The sequence below is a fragment of the Talpa occidentalis genome, unplaced genomic scaffold, assembly GCF_014898055.3.
Source record: "Talpa occidentalis isolate TD23 unplaced genomic scaffold, MPIMG_talOcc4v2.1 talOcc4.7, whole genome shotgun sequence".
NCBI lineage: Eukaryota > Metazoa > Chordata > Mammalia > Eulipotyphla > Talpidae > Talpa > Talpa occidentalis.
In genome coordinates this window covers 135,668,996-135,683,665 of record NW_023605083.1, presented here as the reverse complement: position 1 = coordinate 135,683,665, position 14,670 = coordinate 135,668,996, and the positions used below count along the sequence as shown (strand labels likewise).

The window sequence follows — 14,670 nt, the reverse complement described above, 5'->3', positions numbered from 1 at the left end:
TGTCCCCGCGGGGCCGAGTCCAGCCCCCGACAGGGAGTGACCCGGGCCCAGCGGACCCGCCTGCTGCGCCCGCCCTGTCCCGGGAGGCCGCGCCCGCGCCCCAGCCCCCTCCCCCGGCCCGCGCCCCAGCCCCCCCCCAACCCCCAGGCCCGCGCCCCAGCCCCCCCTCCCCCGGCCCGCGCCCCAGCACACACCCCCCACCCCCCAGGCCCGCGCCCCAGCCCCCCTCCCCCGGCCCGCGCCCCAGCACCCCCCCCCCGGCCCGCGCCCCCACACCCCCCCCCGGCCCGCGCCCCAGCACCCCCCCCACCCCCCCCCCCGGCCCGCGCCCCAGCCCTGCGCAAAAAAGAAGTCTCAAGGCCTCGAGCGTCGGATCCCGCAGGGGCGGCGCCGCGGGGGGCGTGGGCTGCGGGGAGGCCGCCAAAACTTTGGGAAACACCGAAACACAGCGCCCAGGATGAGGGGACGTCGAGGACCACGGCGCGCCCGCGGGGGCGGGGCTACTCCGGGCCCCGCCCACAGACCCGCCCCTCCGGCCGCGTCCAATCGCACCTCCTCTCTCCCCGAGGCTCCGCCCAGACCCGGGCTTCCCGAAGGACAGCCCCGCGGCCCAATGGGCTCCCAGAACAGCCGGATAGGGCGGCCGCGGGCCAATCCGGGGGCGGCGCGGTGGGGGGGGCGGGGCGGCCGGTTGCTGGTCGGGGTTGCTAGCGCCGCCCGCCGCTGCCCGTCGCCGGCCGGACCCCGCACCCCGCGCGCCAGCCCGGCTCGCGCCCGCGCGGGGGCGCGCAGGTGAGGGGCGCCCCAGGCCCGAGCGGGTGGGGGGGCCGCGCCGCGAGCCCCCCTCCTGCCGGGGCGGCCAGCTGGGGGGCCGGGCGCGCGCGGCCTGTCCGCGGGGTCCAGGCCGCGGCCGCGGGGCTGCGGGGCGCTGGGGCCGGCGCGGGGTCAGCGGGGCCGCGGCGCGGGCGGGGGTGGGGGCGGCCGGGGGCCGCGCCTGCCGGGCCCCGCGGGGCAGTCCGGGGCGCCAGCGCCCACAGCGGCGGCGCCCCCCTCCGCCCGCGCCCCCGTGCTCCTGCCGCCCCCGCACCGGCCGGGCTGCGGCGGTGGGTGTGGACCGCGGGGGGCGGGGGGGCTGAGGAGCCAGGTGGTGGGCGGTCACCCCAGGCGGGCTTGGGGCAGAGGGTGAGGGTGCTTGAGCAGGCGCCCCAGGCCCCTGGTGAGCAGGTGACGCTGGCCGAGCTGCGCCCTCTGTCCTGGGGGCCGAGGAAGGGAGAGGGGTGCAGATGCCCAGAGGGGCGGGGGCCGGCGGATTGGCCCCAGGAGCTCCCGGTGTTCAGGGGAGGGATTCCCTCACCAGAAAAGTTTGGGGACCCTGGGTTGGACAGAATTAAGCAGGTTCTTGGAACTTTCCAGACCAAATCCAGGGTCGGGACCGTGGGCCTGGGCGGCCTCCGGGAAGCAGGGGGCACAGCTCAAGACAGCGAGGCGCGTCTGCAGCAGGTGGGGGTACACAGCAGTGCTGGGCCCTGTGCACCGCCGCCCCTGCGCTGGCACCTGCCGGCAGGGCCCCCTGGGAGGTGGCATCTTGTCCTCAGGCGGCCCCCCTGGCTGTGCAGCTATCCTGCTCCCCACGCACATTGCCCTGGGGTGTGGTGGCCGGCTCTCAGGCCAGTGCCCCCAGGTGCCAGAGGCTGGCCCAGAGCTGGCGGTGGGTCCTGGCCTTGGGGCGTTTTCCTCACGTCTTTCCTGTCTGCTCAGGGCTCCCGTCCACCATGAAGGCCTCCCGGGCCGTCAGCAGCCCCGCCGGCCCCCCGCGAGCTAGTCCGGAAGGTGTGGACCTGAGTCTGACAGGCCTCCCCCCACCTGTGTCCCAGCGCCCCAACAGCGCCTCGGCCACCAGGCCACTTGCCCGCACCGTCTCCGTGGTGGTGGGCAGCGAGCCGAGGAGGAGGGCACTGGTGAGTCTGCTGGGCCGCCCCAGGCTGTGTGCTCTCAAGTGTGGGCTGGCTGGGGCCCGGCTCGGGCCCTGCTCGCGCGTGGTGACCTGGACGGGCAGCTTTCCTGGCCCAGCCTCAGCGTGCCCCCCTTCCACCTGCGGGGGGGCAGTGCGGATGTGAGAAAGTGAGGCGCATGGAGACCCCGGCCCCGCCTTACCGCCTCCTGACCAGTTCCCTCCCTTCACAGGGGGGCCCGGGGCTTGGGGGCCCTCTGGCCGCCAACAACCTCCGCAGGTCCAGCAGTGCCACCCAGGTGAGCCAGCAGCCGGCCGGCCCGGCGTGGACCGGCTCCTGCAGGTAACCCCGCACCCCGGGGACAGCCCTCGGCAACTCCACCACACCCCTCCCGCCTCGCAGCTCCTCCAGCTGCACGCTGTGGCGTCCACTGGGTGGGGGGCCGCCAGCGCCCTGGAGACATCAGGCCTCTGTGCCCCAGAGCCAGCCTCCGCCCCAACAGAGACGCTGCACCCCTCGTCCCCAGCTGGAGCTCCGCACACCCTGCCCCATGTCCCTGGTGCATGTCTGGTGGCGTGGGTGGCGGGGGCGAGTTGGGGCTCATCTGGGGGCCTGTGGGCTCTGCCCTGGGGTGCCGGGACCTGCTGATGGCAGGAAGGAGGTGCAGTGTCTGGTGGTCCCAGAGCCCCTCCCCTGAGCCCCGCTTCTGCTTGGGGCTCCTGATGGGGGTGGGGGGCTGCCTCAGGCCACGCGGTTGGGAGGGGCTCCGCAGCCCTGGCCCCGTGCATGTGCGCACCTTTGAGAAACCAGGTCTCTGCTGTGCTTCGTGCTCGAGCTCAGGAGCCGTTGCCCCGCCTGGCCGCTCTGTGGCCCCGTGCCCTCGCACTGCGGCCGGGGACAGGCTTGGCGGGAAAGCGCCCGCTGTCGCTGTCGGGGAGCCATCCGCGCAAGGCAGACACACGGCGGGAGCCCTGGCCCCGTCACAGCCACTGCTGGCCGCCGGCGCCCCCGCCCTAAGCCCCACGCCCCCTCCCCCCGTCACTCTGTGCCCGCACAGGCCATTCCTTTGAGGCCTGAGCTGCCTGGTCACACCGGGGAAGCCCGTCCTGACCGCCCAGAGCCTGCTGGCTCCTGGGCCTTTGGGAGCCTCGGCCCGCCCTTGTGTCCTGACCGGCCCCTGCCGCCTCCTGGTCTCTGGGGCCAGCCGCCCAGGAGAGCCCTGCTTGGGCCTTGTGGCCGTGGCCCGGGCGGTGTCCTCGGTGTGGGTTTGTTACGGGGCAGAGAGAGGGGTGCCCCAGAGCTCCCAAGCCTGCCTGCTCTGAATAGGCTCTGCCATCCGCCGCATCAACACAAAACATATGAGGCTTTGCTGAAAAGAAACTTTAATACGATTGGGAAACAACACAGAAAAGGCAAAGAATATAGTTTCTAAATTGAGCACCCAGAGTGACCCGTTCCCTCGTGGGTAAAGCCCACCCAAGTAGGATTGGCCCAGAGCAAGGCCCCAAAGCTGCCCCAAGTCTAAAGCACCTTCCAGTGGGGACCCACAGAAAAGGGTCAGAAACAACCAGACAAGTCTGGGAGGAAAAGAGCAAAATCAAGACAAACACTGCCACTGTCCCCTCCCCGCGGCTCTCGCCCACGTCTGTGTCACCCCGTCCACGACCAAAAGGCGGACAGTTTCTTCACGTGTCTCTCGGCTCCACGTGCCTCCTCCAGGCGCCTCCTGACTCCATCCTGCTCCTTCCTTCTGTGTCCCTTCTGCAGCTGCTTCTCCCTGCTCAGCTCCACCCTCCCTTGGGTGGGGCAGGGAACCTGGAACCTCCCCCTTTTTTGGGGACTCCCCCCCCGGTTTTAAAGATTTAGGGTCAGCTGTAGCATTTCCCTGAAGCCCAGCCTGGGGTGCAGGGGGTCCGGGGACGGCTGAGCTGGGCTTGTGCCGTTTCTGCCCTGTGGGCACCTTCCCCTGCTGTGGCGAGGGCCTTACGGTCCGCTGCTGGCCGCAGGGCGGGTGCCGACATCCGAGCTCAGTGTCCTCGCCATCGCGGCCTGCACCCAGCTGGCCTCCGGGCCCCCCACGCAGGCGTCCGGCCGCCGCCCGCAGGGAAACTCGCTGCTCGGGGCTTCCTGGTCAGTCTTCCACTAGGTTGGGCGGGTTTGGGTCAGCACCCACCGCTGCACGTGAGGGACGTGTCCTCTTTGGGTTCCGGGGTGCAGGGGGTGAGCCTTGCCTCAACAACCCCAGGGTGGTAGCTTGCAGCCTCTTCCCTGGGTGGCCGGCCCCAGGGTGTGGCCCGGGGTCCTGGCCAAGGCGGCGGCGCCATCGCCTGCTCCGGGAGCAGACAGGGGCCACCGGAGCCTCCCTGCGCGCCAGCCTCGGCCTTGTGGCTGTGGCACTCAGGCACCCCAGGCGAGGCTGGGCCAGCGGGCGGGCCGTGGAGGGCCGAGGCCCCAAGGGCTGCTTTGCTGAGACCCAGCTCCAGGCTGCCGGCCCGAGGGGCGCAGGGCTCAGCGGCTCTTCCGGCATCTAGAGCTGGGGCGCTGCCACCAGGTCAATGCTAGAAAGACTGTCACCCCAAAAGTAAGCCCGCCTGTGTCCCGCCACTGTCCCTGGGTCTGCCTCTCTGCCCCCATCTGGCCCCCCCGCCCCCCTCTGATCAGCTGCCTTTGCCCCACGTCCCGCTCCGGGAAGGTCGTGGGTCCCCTGCTTGTGGCTGGTCAGCTCCGGTGGGGACCCCGCAGCCCCGTCCCCCGCAGGTGTTTGGGCGTCGCCTCCTCCAGCCGCGCAGGGGAGACCACAGGGGCGCCCTGGAGCCAGCCCTCCCAACCTGGCTCCCCCGCCACCCCGCGCTTCCCCCCGGGGAGGACTCTGGCGGCGCCGTGGCCATCTTTAGGTCCGCCCGGGGGTCCGTGGTCACGGGGCTGCCTTGCTGCGGCTCCTGACGGGGGCCGCCCTGCTCCGGCCCCAGCACTGCCCCACCCGCTGGCCGCCTGTCGGGGCTGGAGCCGAGGTGGAGGCTGACCGCCCTGCCATGCCCTCGGCCTCCCTGTACCAAGCCGCGGGCCCTGCTTGCTGTCCTCTCTCCGACACAGGCCAGCAGAGCGCCCCGACTTCCTGATGCTCTTTGAGGACAGCCCGGGCGGGAGACAGAGGCTGGCCAGCCCGGACAGGGCTTCCAGTGACCAGGGAGCCACGGGGAATGTCCCGGTGAGGGGGGCCAGCGTGGGTGGGCAGCTCCCGTGGCGGCTGCCGCTGGCTCCGCCGTGGCTCTCGCCGCCACAGACGGCCGCGTGAGGAGGCCAGTGTCCCCGGTCAGCACTGCCCGCGTTGCAGCTGAGCCCCGGGGCCGGCCGTCGGGCGCCGAGGGGGAGGCAGCGGTTTGGGGCTGAGACAGGTCTGTGTGCACAGGGCGAGCCGCCCGGAGCCCCGCGCCCCCGCACCCCCGCGGCACCGGCGTGCCCCCGGAAGAGAGAGTGCCCCGTGACCCTGGCCCCCAGCTTCACGGCCAACAACAGGTGTGGCCGCCGGCCCTGCGACTCTGCATCCCGCCCGGCCAGGACAGGGCCCCTGGGGGTGGGGGGGTGTCCCCCAGCCAGGCCCGAGGGGCCGCTCGCCCTGGTCTGCCCGCCCTCCTGCAGGGCGGGCCCCGCGGCAGCGCCCACTCTGCTCCTGAAGGCCGCCCCTGGAGCCCCAGCACAGCCGCACCCCAGAGCAGGGCCCCCAGCCGGGCCACGGGTCTGAGTGGCCGCTGCCCCGGCCCACACCCGGCGACCGGCCGCCGCCGCCTCGCCTCTCCCGCAGGAGCAGCAAGGGTGCCGTGGGCAACCGCGTCACCGCCATGGTGCGCAACCAGCACAGCCCCGCGGAGGAGGCGCCGCCCCCCAAGAGCTCCAACCACGCGCCCCCCTCCCTCAAGTGAGACCGCTCTGCTGCCGCCGGCTGGGGTGCGGGGTGTCCCTCGGGCGGGGCCCGGCTGGGCGGCGAGGGCAGGGCCTCCCGGGCGGCGGGGCCGGCGCGACCGCTTCTGCCCTTCCCGCCAGCAACATCGTCAAGGCGGCCACTGGCGAGGCCCGCGGGGGCAGCAGCTGCCAGAAGCCACCCAAGAACCTCGCCAGTCCCGCCCAGGTGGCCTGGAGCAGCGCGGGGCCGCCCGGCAGGCGCACGGAGGTGACGGAGGAGGAGGCCGAGAGGTGACTGGGCTGCGGGTGGGAGGCGGGCAGGAGCGCGGGTCCAGGGGAGAGGCCCGCGCACCCCACGGCGGGCGGGGCCCGGGTGGCAGCTGCTTGGCAGCTCCTGGAGGCGGGGCTGCGGCGGGCGGTTACCTCGGCCAGCTGCTCCCCGCGGGTGGGCTGGGCCCTTGAGGCTTGGGGGATCCTTCTGCCATGACCCCAGCTGGTGATGGCCACGCCTGACCCGCAGCCGCTAGTGACCAGAATGTGGCCCCCGAGCCTCCAGCTGGACGGGCGGTGACCGTCCCGTGTCCCGCGAGCGCCTGGGCCCAGGCCCTGGGGGTGGGAGGCGCCGGCGCAGCCAGGAGCCCCCGCCATGCGCGTGCGTGGGCAGCGCCCCGGTTCCACTTGGGAGCAGGAGGGTTTGGCTGGCGCGGCGCGTGGACAGGAGGCCCAAGGGCGAGACCGGGGCCTTTAATGAGGAGTGGACGTAGGACATGCGAGCGCAGTGTGGGCCTCGGCGGGGGGGGGCCTGGGGCTGCAGAGGAGCCAGGGCAAGAGGGGTCGCTGCCCCCTCGCCCTCTGCCCCGCCTTGGCCCCGCCTGTGGCCCTGGGGGTGGGGCCGCCTCCTCTTGGCCCCTCCCTGTCCGTGGCTGCTCACCAGGCTGGGTGCTGCGGGGCCGGTGGCATCTCCCTCACAGCTGGGCCCTGGGCCCTGCCCGCCTGCAGGTTCATCCACCAGGTGAACCGCGCGGCCGTCACCATCCAGCGCTGGTTCCGCCGGCAGCAGGCACGGCGCCGAGCGGGAGCGGCCTGCCTGGACCACCTGCTGGCATCTGAGCAAGAGGTGGGCGCGCCGGGGGTCCTGCGATGTGGGCTGTCGAAAGCTCGGACACCCAAGGGCCCGAGCCTGACCTGGGGCCTCGCTGTCTCCCGCCCACGCCCGCGGGTCGGCAGGGCCAGGGTGGGGGGCACCTTGTGGGCCGGCGGTCCCAGCCCGCCCCAGGACGCAGAGCCAGCCCTCACCCAGCCGCAGCCCGGGGAGGAAGCCCGTCCTCTGCAGGACAGAGGCGTGCGGGGGCCCTTTGGAGGCCCAGGCCTGGACCCAGGACCCCAGTCACACCTGCTGGGGCTCGGGGTCTGCAGGGGCAGCGGCGGTGGCCGGGCGAGGCGAGCCCCCTGGACCTGCAGCAGCGGACGGCGGCGGCCAGGAGGATTGCGCGGGAGGAGCAGGCGCGCCAGGCCAGGCAGGCGGCCATCCAGGTGCCGGGGGGTCCTGAGCAGCGGGGGCCCGGGCGGGAAGGATGCTGGCCCTGAGGGCACCCTGGACGCAGGGCAGGAGGGCAGGGCTGACGGGAGGTTCCCTAGGAGCTGCAGCAGAAGCGAGCTCGGAAGGCAGGCGGCCTGGAGCCTGAGCCGCCCCCGAAGCCGGGGGGCACCGCTCACTACACCCTCAAGGCCAACAACGCTGGTGAGCTGCCCCCACCTGCCTCCGTCCATACATGGCTGCCCTGGTGTGCTGCCCCCGTGCCTGGCCACCCCCGTGCCTGGCCACCCCCAGTGCAGGCTCTCTCCTGCCTCAGGTGAGGACAGTGGCCTCTAAAAGTGTGGCCCCCCCTTCCCCGGTGGCGCAGCGGTTGAGCGTTGGGTTGCGAAGCTGCCTGCGGCCTCTGTGGCGCCAGTTCGATCCCCGGCTGCTCCCCGGCCACTGGAGGAGGGTCCCGCATGGCGCGCAGACCTCTCCTGCCGCCCGCTGCTCCCCTCAGCAGTGTCCTTCGGTCCTTCTGCCTGCTCTGCTCCCCGCTCTGGCTCTGGTGAATTCTCTCACCCTCCCGCGCTTCTGACTGTACCCAGTGCCTGTATAAACAAAACAAACAAACCAGCAAACAAATAAATAAAGCATGCCTCTATAAAAAAAATAAATAAATAAAAGTGTGGCCCCTGGACAGCATGCCCCGGCCCGTGTGGCCCTCGCTCTGCAGCAAACCCCAGCCTGTCCCCGCCCCCGTCCTGCTCACACTGGAGCTGGCCTCGTGCCCTGTGGGGAAGGCAGTCACATCACTCCAGACCCCCAACCTTTCCCCGGAAGGCCAAGGGTCTGCAGTGACCCCGGCCCTGGGGTGTCTGTGGCCCCTGGCCGGGCCCCTTCCCTGGGGCGCCTGTGGTGATGCTGTGTCTGTGGCAGGAGCGCAGCTGTGCCCCCTGGGCCAGAGGGACCGCCGCCGCCCTGCCCCTGGCGCATCTGCAGAGCCCCAGCAGCGTCTGGAGAACGAGCCGCAGGTCTGGTGGGGCCCTGGCCCTCCCTCCTCCCTGGCTTGGGCTCATCCGCGCAGGCGTGCCTGGGCCTGCCCCCTCCTCCGGGCCGGGCACGCGGCCGCTCTGGCGCTCCTGGCCTTCAACTCTGCTGCGGCAGGCGGCGAGCTCAGAGCAGGCGCTGAGGCTGGCGGGCGAGCCCAGGCGGGACCATCGCCGTGCCCTGTCCCTGGGGTGGCGGCCGAGCTGGTGCTCACAGAGGGTGTGAGGATAGCCAGGCCCCCGCTCTGCTGGGCTGGCCTCTCATGGCCCTGCGGGTTTCTCCCTCCTGCTCCCAGGGCGTGGCAGGTGAGGGCCCGGAGGTGGTGGACCCCACTGGGGGCAGGGCCAAGTCCAGGGCGACCCTGGACGAGCTGCTGGACACGCTAAAGCTACTGGAGGAGGAGCCCGAGCCGCTGCCCCGGCCCCGGGCCTACCAGAAGGACAAATACGCCTGGACCGATGAGGTGACCCCAGGGCCGGGCGCTGCGGGGCGGGCAGGCCCTCCTGCCCGTTGGGACCTGGTCAGGGCCGGGGGGCCTTCTTGAGTCTTGCGCTCACCCAGGGACCAGCGAGCGCAGGACCTCGGGAGAATGGGGGCGGCCAGGTGCCCAGTGCGGGTCTGGGCAGCCCGAGAGGCCCCTCCTTCCGGGCCCGCCAGCCCTCTCTGGCTGCCTAACAGCCCCACGTGCTGCCCGCGCAGGGGGACGACGGCAGCTCCCTGACGGCCGACAACCTGGAAAAACTTGGGAAGCTCAGTGCCCCCACCGGCCCCCCCGAGGGTGGGACTCTGCTCTCCGAGGCCAAGCTGCAGAGCATCGTGAGCTTCCTGCACGAGATGGAGGAGGCGGGGCAGGACTGGCCGGCCTCAGCCCCCCAGGTGCGCGGGTCCCCGGAGGGCGGGCGGAGCCAGGGGAGGGCCCGCCTGACCCCGTGTGTCCCCAGGGGCCCGAGGAGGGGCCGGGCCGGCTGGAGCAGGTGTCAGAGGCCGGCGCCTCGGTGATGCGGCTGCAGCTCGAGGTGGAGGAGAAGAAGCAGGCCGCGGCGCTGCTGCAGAGGGCGCTGGTAACCCGGCCCGCCCCGGCTGCCCTGCGCCCCTGCCCGCCCCGCTGGGTCCTGGTCCTCAGTGCTAGCACCTCCTGCCCCGGCCCTGCAGGCGCAGCAGCGGGACCTCGCCGTCCGGCGCGTCAAGGAGACAGAGCGGGAGCTGGGCCGGCAGCTGCGGCAGCAGAGGGAGCACTACGAGGCTGCCGTGCAGCGGCATCTGTCCTTCATCGACCAGGTGCGGCTCCGGGGAGCGCCTGCGGCGGGAGAGGCCGCCCGGGCCCCAGGGGCTTCCCAGACCGCAGCCTCTTTGATGCTCCTTTTTGGGGAAGCGTCCACAACTTGGGGAGCAGAGGCCCCACGACAGTGCTCCCAGCAGCACGGCAGGGGGACGGGCAGGTGGGCAGACACTCAGAGCGGGTCCACCCCGTCGGGCACTCAGGACCTGGTCGCTTCCCTTGTCCGGGAGGCAGCACGCCGGAAAGGCGGGGTCGTGAGCCCAAGTGCCAGCCCCCCAATCTGTGGAGGACCCCGGGGCTGGGTGGATGCTCCAGGGAGTTCGAGTCGCTCCGTGACGGGGCCTGGGGGAGGTGTCCGGCAGGATAGCACCTGTGGCTCTGGGCTGACCACGTCCTGGGACGTTGCTCCTAGTCTGGGGCCACTGGGGCAGCCAGGTCCCCAGGTGAGGGGGCTTCCAGCCCACCCCAGCTTAGCCGTCCCTGGTGGGGCCTTTCCTGGAAAAACCCCCGGGCCTGGCACCTGCAGGGATAGGGAGCCCCGTGGCTTCTGCTGGCCGCTGGCCGTGCTCTGCTGGTGGCTGTGGGTGGCCGGGTGAGGCCCGCTGGAGCCCTGGCGAGGCTGGTGTGGTCAGCTTCTCTAACGTGGCGGTGGGGTGCCCTGGGACTCCCCCCAGAAGGCCCTGTCAGGGCCATGGGGCTTCACTGATGTCAGCTGGACCCTAGGGTGTTGAGGGCCACCCCACCCCAGGGCCCTCTGCAGACCGGGTGGTGCTGGCCTTCCTGGGTGGGGGTAGGAGGGTGGGACGCAGACCCTGGGCGCTGGAGTGGGGCCTCCCCGCAGAGGTATCAGCTCTGCTCCACCCGCAGCTGATCGAAGACAAAAAGGCACTGAGCGGCAAGTGCGAGGCCCTGGTGGCCGAGCTGACGCAGGGGGACCAGAGGCACAAGCAGAAGGTGGCCCAGATGCAGGAGCAACACGAGCTGGTGAGGCCCAGCGGGCCCCCCGCCTGCCCAGCCCAGCGAGTCTGGGCTGTGATGGACGGAGCGAGACCCCCGGACGCTGGAACAGGCCCGCAGCAGCCCAGCCTCCGTCCTCTCCTCCTGGGGCTGCTTCCCCAGGGCTTGTGGACTGCCAGGCCCTGGGCAGGGCGGGCTCTGTGCTAGCCCCGCCTGCCACCAACCTGGCACCTCCCTGCTGGCTCCAGGCATGGGGCCTTTGTCATGGCAACACGTAGGCCTCCCCAGGGCTCAGCAGCTCCTCCCCTGGGGCAGCCATGGTCCCGAGCACTTCCCAGAGCAGACACCTTTGTCTTTAAAGGCTCCAGTGGCTGTCGCGGACAGCCAGGGTGGGGGCCCAGCCACGCAGGAGCAGGGGGCCTAGGGCTCCCAGGGCTGGACGGCTGCCCTCCCGCACCCACCCGCCCCAGCCCCTAGAGAGCAGCAGAGGACGTGGAGGCCACGGGGGGCGCCTCCCAGAACCTGGGGGTCAAGGGACAGGGATGGGGTGCCCTCGGCCTCTTCCTGCGTCCGACGTCTCCGCCACCAGCCTCCTGTCTTCTCGCCGGCAGGAGATCCAGAAGCTCAAAGAGCTGATGAGCGCCACAGAGAAAGTCCGCAGGGAGAAGTGGATCCACGAGAAAACCCGCAAGATCAAGGAGATCACGGTCAGAGGTGGGGGCCTCACAGGGCTCCTGGGCCGCGAGGCGGGGGCCTCCAGCCTGCTGCAGGGGCCCCTCTCCGGGGGCTGGGGTGCTGCCAGGGGCAACCCCGTAGCTCAGAGCACTGGGAGCCACGGCGCCGGGGGCCGGGAAGGTACAGGGGCCTGGGCGGGCGGCTGCGGCTCCTGCTCACAGGCCCCTCGCGGCCCCCCAGCCGAGATGGACAGTTCCTCGGGCTAGTCCAGGCCTCCTGGGGGTCCCCCTGCTGGGCTGGGGCCCGGGAGCTATGGGCCCGGGGGTGAGGCTCGCTGAGTGCAGTGCCCCCCCCCAGGCCTGGAGCCCGAGATCCAGAGGCTGATCGCCAAGCACAGGCAGGAGGTGAAGCGGCTCCAGGGCCTGCACGCTGCGGAGCTGCTGCGGGCGGACGAGCGGGCAGCCCAGGACTGCGCACGCCAGCTGGGGGAGCTGCGGGAGCTGCTGGAGCGGGAGAAAGCCGCGCTGGGCCAGCAGGAGCGGGAGCGCGCCCAGCAGCGGTAAGTGTGGGCACCCGCACCCCAGGGCGGCAGGACGCGCACCAGCTGAGCCGCGGCCCAGGCCACGGGGGCCCCGGGGTGCAGGGCCTGGGCCGGGCCGCTCTGAGCTGGTGCCTGCCCCGCAGCTTCGAGCAGCACCTGGAGCAGGAGCAGCGGGCCCTGCAGCAGCAGCGGCGGCGCCTCTACAGCGAGGTAGCCGAGGAGAAGGAGAGGCTGGGCCAGCAGGCGGCCAGGTGCGCCCAGAGGCCCTGCCCACCAGCCCGTCCTGCTCCCCGCCCCAAGCCCCCAGCCTCCTCCCCGGCCCTGCCCCGCCCGTGCTGACCCCCGGCCCCGGCCCGCAGGCAGCGTGCGGAGCTGGAGGAGCTGCGGCAGCAGCTGGAGGAGAGCAGCGCGGCGGGGGGCCGGGCCTTGAGGGCCGAGTTTGAGAAGGAGAGAGAGGGCCAGGAACGCCGCCACCAGGTGCGCGGCTGCCCGCCCTCCCGGCCCCGGCATGACGGGCACCACCAGGGCCAGCCTGACCTGAGGGGCCACCCTGGGCCTGGCCGGGCCCTGCCTGGCGGGCGTGTGGCTCCGGGTCAGGCTCACGCTGTCGCTGCCCCCAGATGGAGCTGCAAGCCCTAAAGGACCAGCTGGAGGCGGAGAGGCAGGCGTGGGAGGCCAGCTGCGCCAGGAAGGAGGTGCTGCCCCGCCCCGGCTTCCAGCCGGCCACATGGGGCCCTGAGGCGCTCGTCGGGGTGGGTGGGCTGGTGTGGAGCTGACACCCTGGCAGCCGCTGGCTGGGCCCAGGGAGAAGCCGTGGGCGTGATGGGTCGGAGTGTGCGGGGCGTGCGGGGCCACACCCCTCGTCTTCCAGTGCCTTCCGGGGGCACGCCGCCTGCACCCTCCCCAACCCTGCAGGACAGCGTCAGGCCCACCCAAGAGGCGTGGGCGCTTGACTGGCTGCATGGCAGGGGCGCGTCCAAGGCGCGGGCTCACAGGGTCAGGACAGCAGGCTGGCCCCAGGGCGGCCTATGCTGACCCCTGGGCGTGGCGGTGCCTCATGCTCACACAGGCCAGTCCGGTGGCAGCCTGGGTCTCTGGGTGAGGATTGGCCAGCCCCTCCCTGGAGGCCAGCTGGGGGCTGGGGAGACCCCTCTGTCCTTGTCCTGCGTCCTGTGGTCCAGTTGGGGAGTATCCGGCCCCACGGAGCCCCCGCCCTGCAGGAAGCCCGGCTGCTGGCCCGGGAGCGGGAGCTGAAGGAGGAGACGCGGATAGCGCGCGACAGGGAGATCGAGCTGGTCGTGCACAGGCTGGAGGCGGACGTGACGCTGGCCCGGGAGGAGAGCGAGAGGGCTGCGGAGAGCCGGTGAGGCGCCCCCCGGGCGGGCGAGGCGCGGCCAGCTGGCCGTCCAGCCGCCCCTGACCGGTCCCCCCGCAGTGTCAAGCGCATCCGGGACAAGTACGAGGCGGAGCTGGCGGAGCTGGAGCGCTCGGAGCGGCAGCTGCAGGAACGGTGCGCGCAGCTGAGGGGCCGCCTGGGCGAGGCGGAGGGCGAGGCTGGGCGCCTGCAGGGCCTGCTGCGGCAGAGGGAGAGGGAGCTGGCCGAGGCCTCAGCGGTGAGTGGGGCGGGCGGGCGGGCGGGCGGGGGTGGGCGCGCTCCGGCCAGCCCCCGTGGCTCACGACCCTGCCCCCAGGTGAGCGAGAAGCTGACCGCAGAGCGCAGCAGCCTGGCCCAGGTGCTCCGGCAGGAGTTCGCTGACCGGCTGGCGGCCTCTGAGGAGGCGACCCGGCAGGCCAGGGCCGAGCTGGCTGAGCTGCAGGCCCGGCAGCGGGTGGAACTGGAGCAGCTGACGCGGGAGAAGCAGGCGGAGCTGGAGGCTGTGCACGGGAGGTGGGCACCGGGGCAGGGCGGCCACTGGGGGAGGCCACTGGGGGACTGGGCAGGGCGGGCCTCCCGTCTGCGGGGCTCCGGAGACAGCTCCGGGGTCCAGCTACATGCGGTCCATAGCCCGCTGCTCCCCCAGACTCAGTTCTCCTGGGTCAGCCACCCCCGTGTTCTGAAGGATGGGTGGGTGGGCTCCGTGAGCCCGGCGCTACAGGGATGCCCCTGGGGGCGTCAGGGCCCCGCTTGGGGTTCTGTTCGGTGTGGCCTGGATCAGCCACACACCCAGCTCCTGCGCTGACCCCCCGCTCACCCAGCGGGACAGCTGCCCCTCTGGCGGGGTGGGGCCCTCACGGGGCTGGAGCTGCCCAGAAGCCCCGTGTGCACCCTGCAGGGTGAAGCTGGCCCTGGCCAAGAAGGAGGAGGCCGTGAGCAGCCTCCGCAGGCAGCACGAGGTGCGTGGCCGGCCGGGGGGCGGGGCGGGCGGGCGGCGCGGGGCCCGGCTGACCGTGGACCTTGCCACAGGCCGCCGTGAAGCGGGCCGACCACCTGGAGGAGCTGCTGGAGCAGCGCAGGCGAGCCCTCCCCAGCGCCAAGTGACCGCAGCGGGGGACCTGGCCGCCGCCCTGCTGGGGGGCCCAGGTGGGGGCCCCTCCTCCGCGCCCACCGGGCCCTGCGTGGAGGCCACGGCCGCGCGGTGTGTAACAGTAAAGAAGTGTTTCTAAGCCGGCGTGGCCCTGCCTGTCTCTCCCGGGCTGGCGGCAGCGCTGGAGGCCGGAGGCCCCTCCCTCGGGTGGCCGGGAGGGGGCGCCCGGCCTGCCCGCTCTCAGCCCGCCCCTCGCTGCCCGGCCTGTGGGCCCAATTCGCGCCCCCCGCCCAGAGCAGAGGGAATGGCTCCCTGTTCAGCTGGACAGGGCGGGC

General features: G+C 72.8%; 1 protein-coding gene across 2 annotated transcripts; it reads left to right on the top strand.

The window, feature by feature from the left end:
- The first annotated feature begins 773 nt into the window (after positions 1-773).
- On the top strand, positions 774-14,363 carry CEP131 (centrosomal protein 131). Of its 2 annotated transcripts, none has more exons than XM_054689233.1 (26): positions 774-792; positions 1,759-1,958; positions 2,185-2,294; positions 5,046-5,160; positions 5,362-5,468; positions 5,755-5,868; positions 5,994-6,143; positions 6,852-6,969; positions 7,269-7,385; positions 7,491-7,593; positions 8,308-8,402; positions 8,714-8,881; positions 9,118-9,294; positions 9,360-9,479; positions 9,571-9,696; positions 10,565-10,681; positions 11,266-11,368; positions 11,687-11,888; positions 12,014-12,121; positions 12,230-12,347; positions 12,491-12,565; positions 13,091-13,233; positions 13,306-13,483; positions 13,562-13,758; positions 14,144-14,204; positions 14,275-14,363. In XM_054689233.1, exons 2-26 carry the CDS (start codon positions 1,773-1,775, stop codon positions 14,347-14,349), a joined length of 3,183 nt encoding a protein of 1,060 aa, XP_054545208.1. In that variant the 5' UTR covers positions 774-792; positions 1,759-1,772; the 3' UTR covers positions 14,350-14,363. The 2 variants fall into 2 exon arrangements, with proteins under 2 accessions (XP_054545208.1, XP_054545207.1); XM_054689232.1 differs by lacking the exon at positions 774-792 and adding an exon at positions 1,213-1,500.
- Positions 14,364-14,670: the final 307 nt, after the last annotated feature.

Excerpts from the sequence above, each read along its gene's own strand:
- CEP131 (XM_054689233.1), top strand. The coding sequence starts at position 1,773 with ATGAAGGCCTCCCGGGCCGTCAGCAGCCCCGCCGGCCCCCCGCGAGCT. Across the intron at positions 5,161-5,361 it reads GAGCCACGGGGAATGTCCCG|GGCGAGCCGCCCGGAGCCCC; the intron begins GTGAGGGGGGCC and ends CTGTGTGCACAG. Across the intron at positions 11,369-11,686 it reads CAAGGAGATCACGGTCAGAG|GCCTGGAGCCCGAGATCCAG; the intron begins GTGGGGGCCTCA and ends GCCCCCCCCCAG.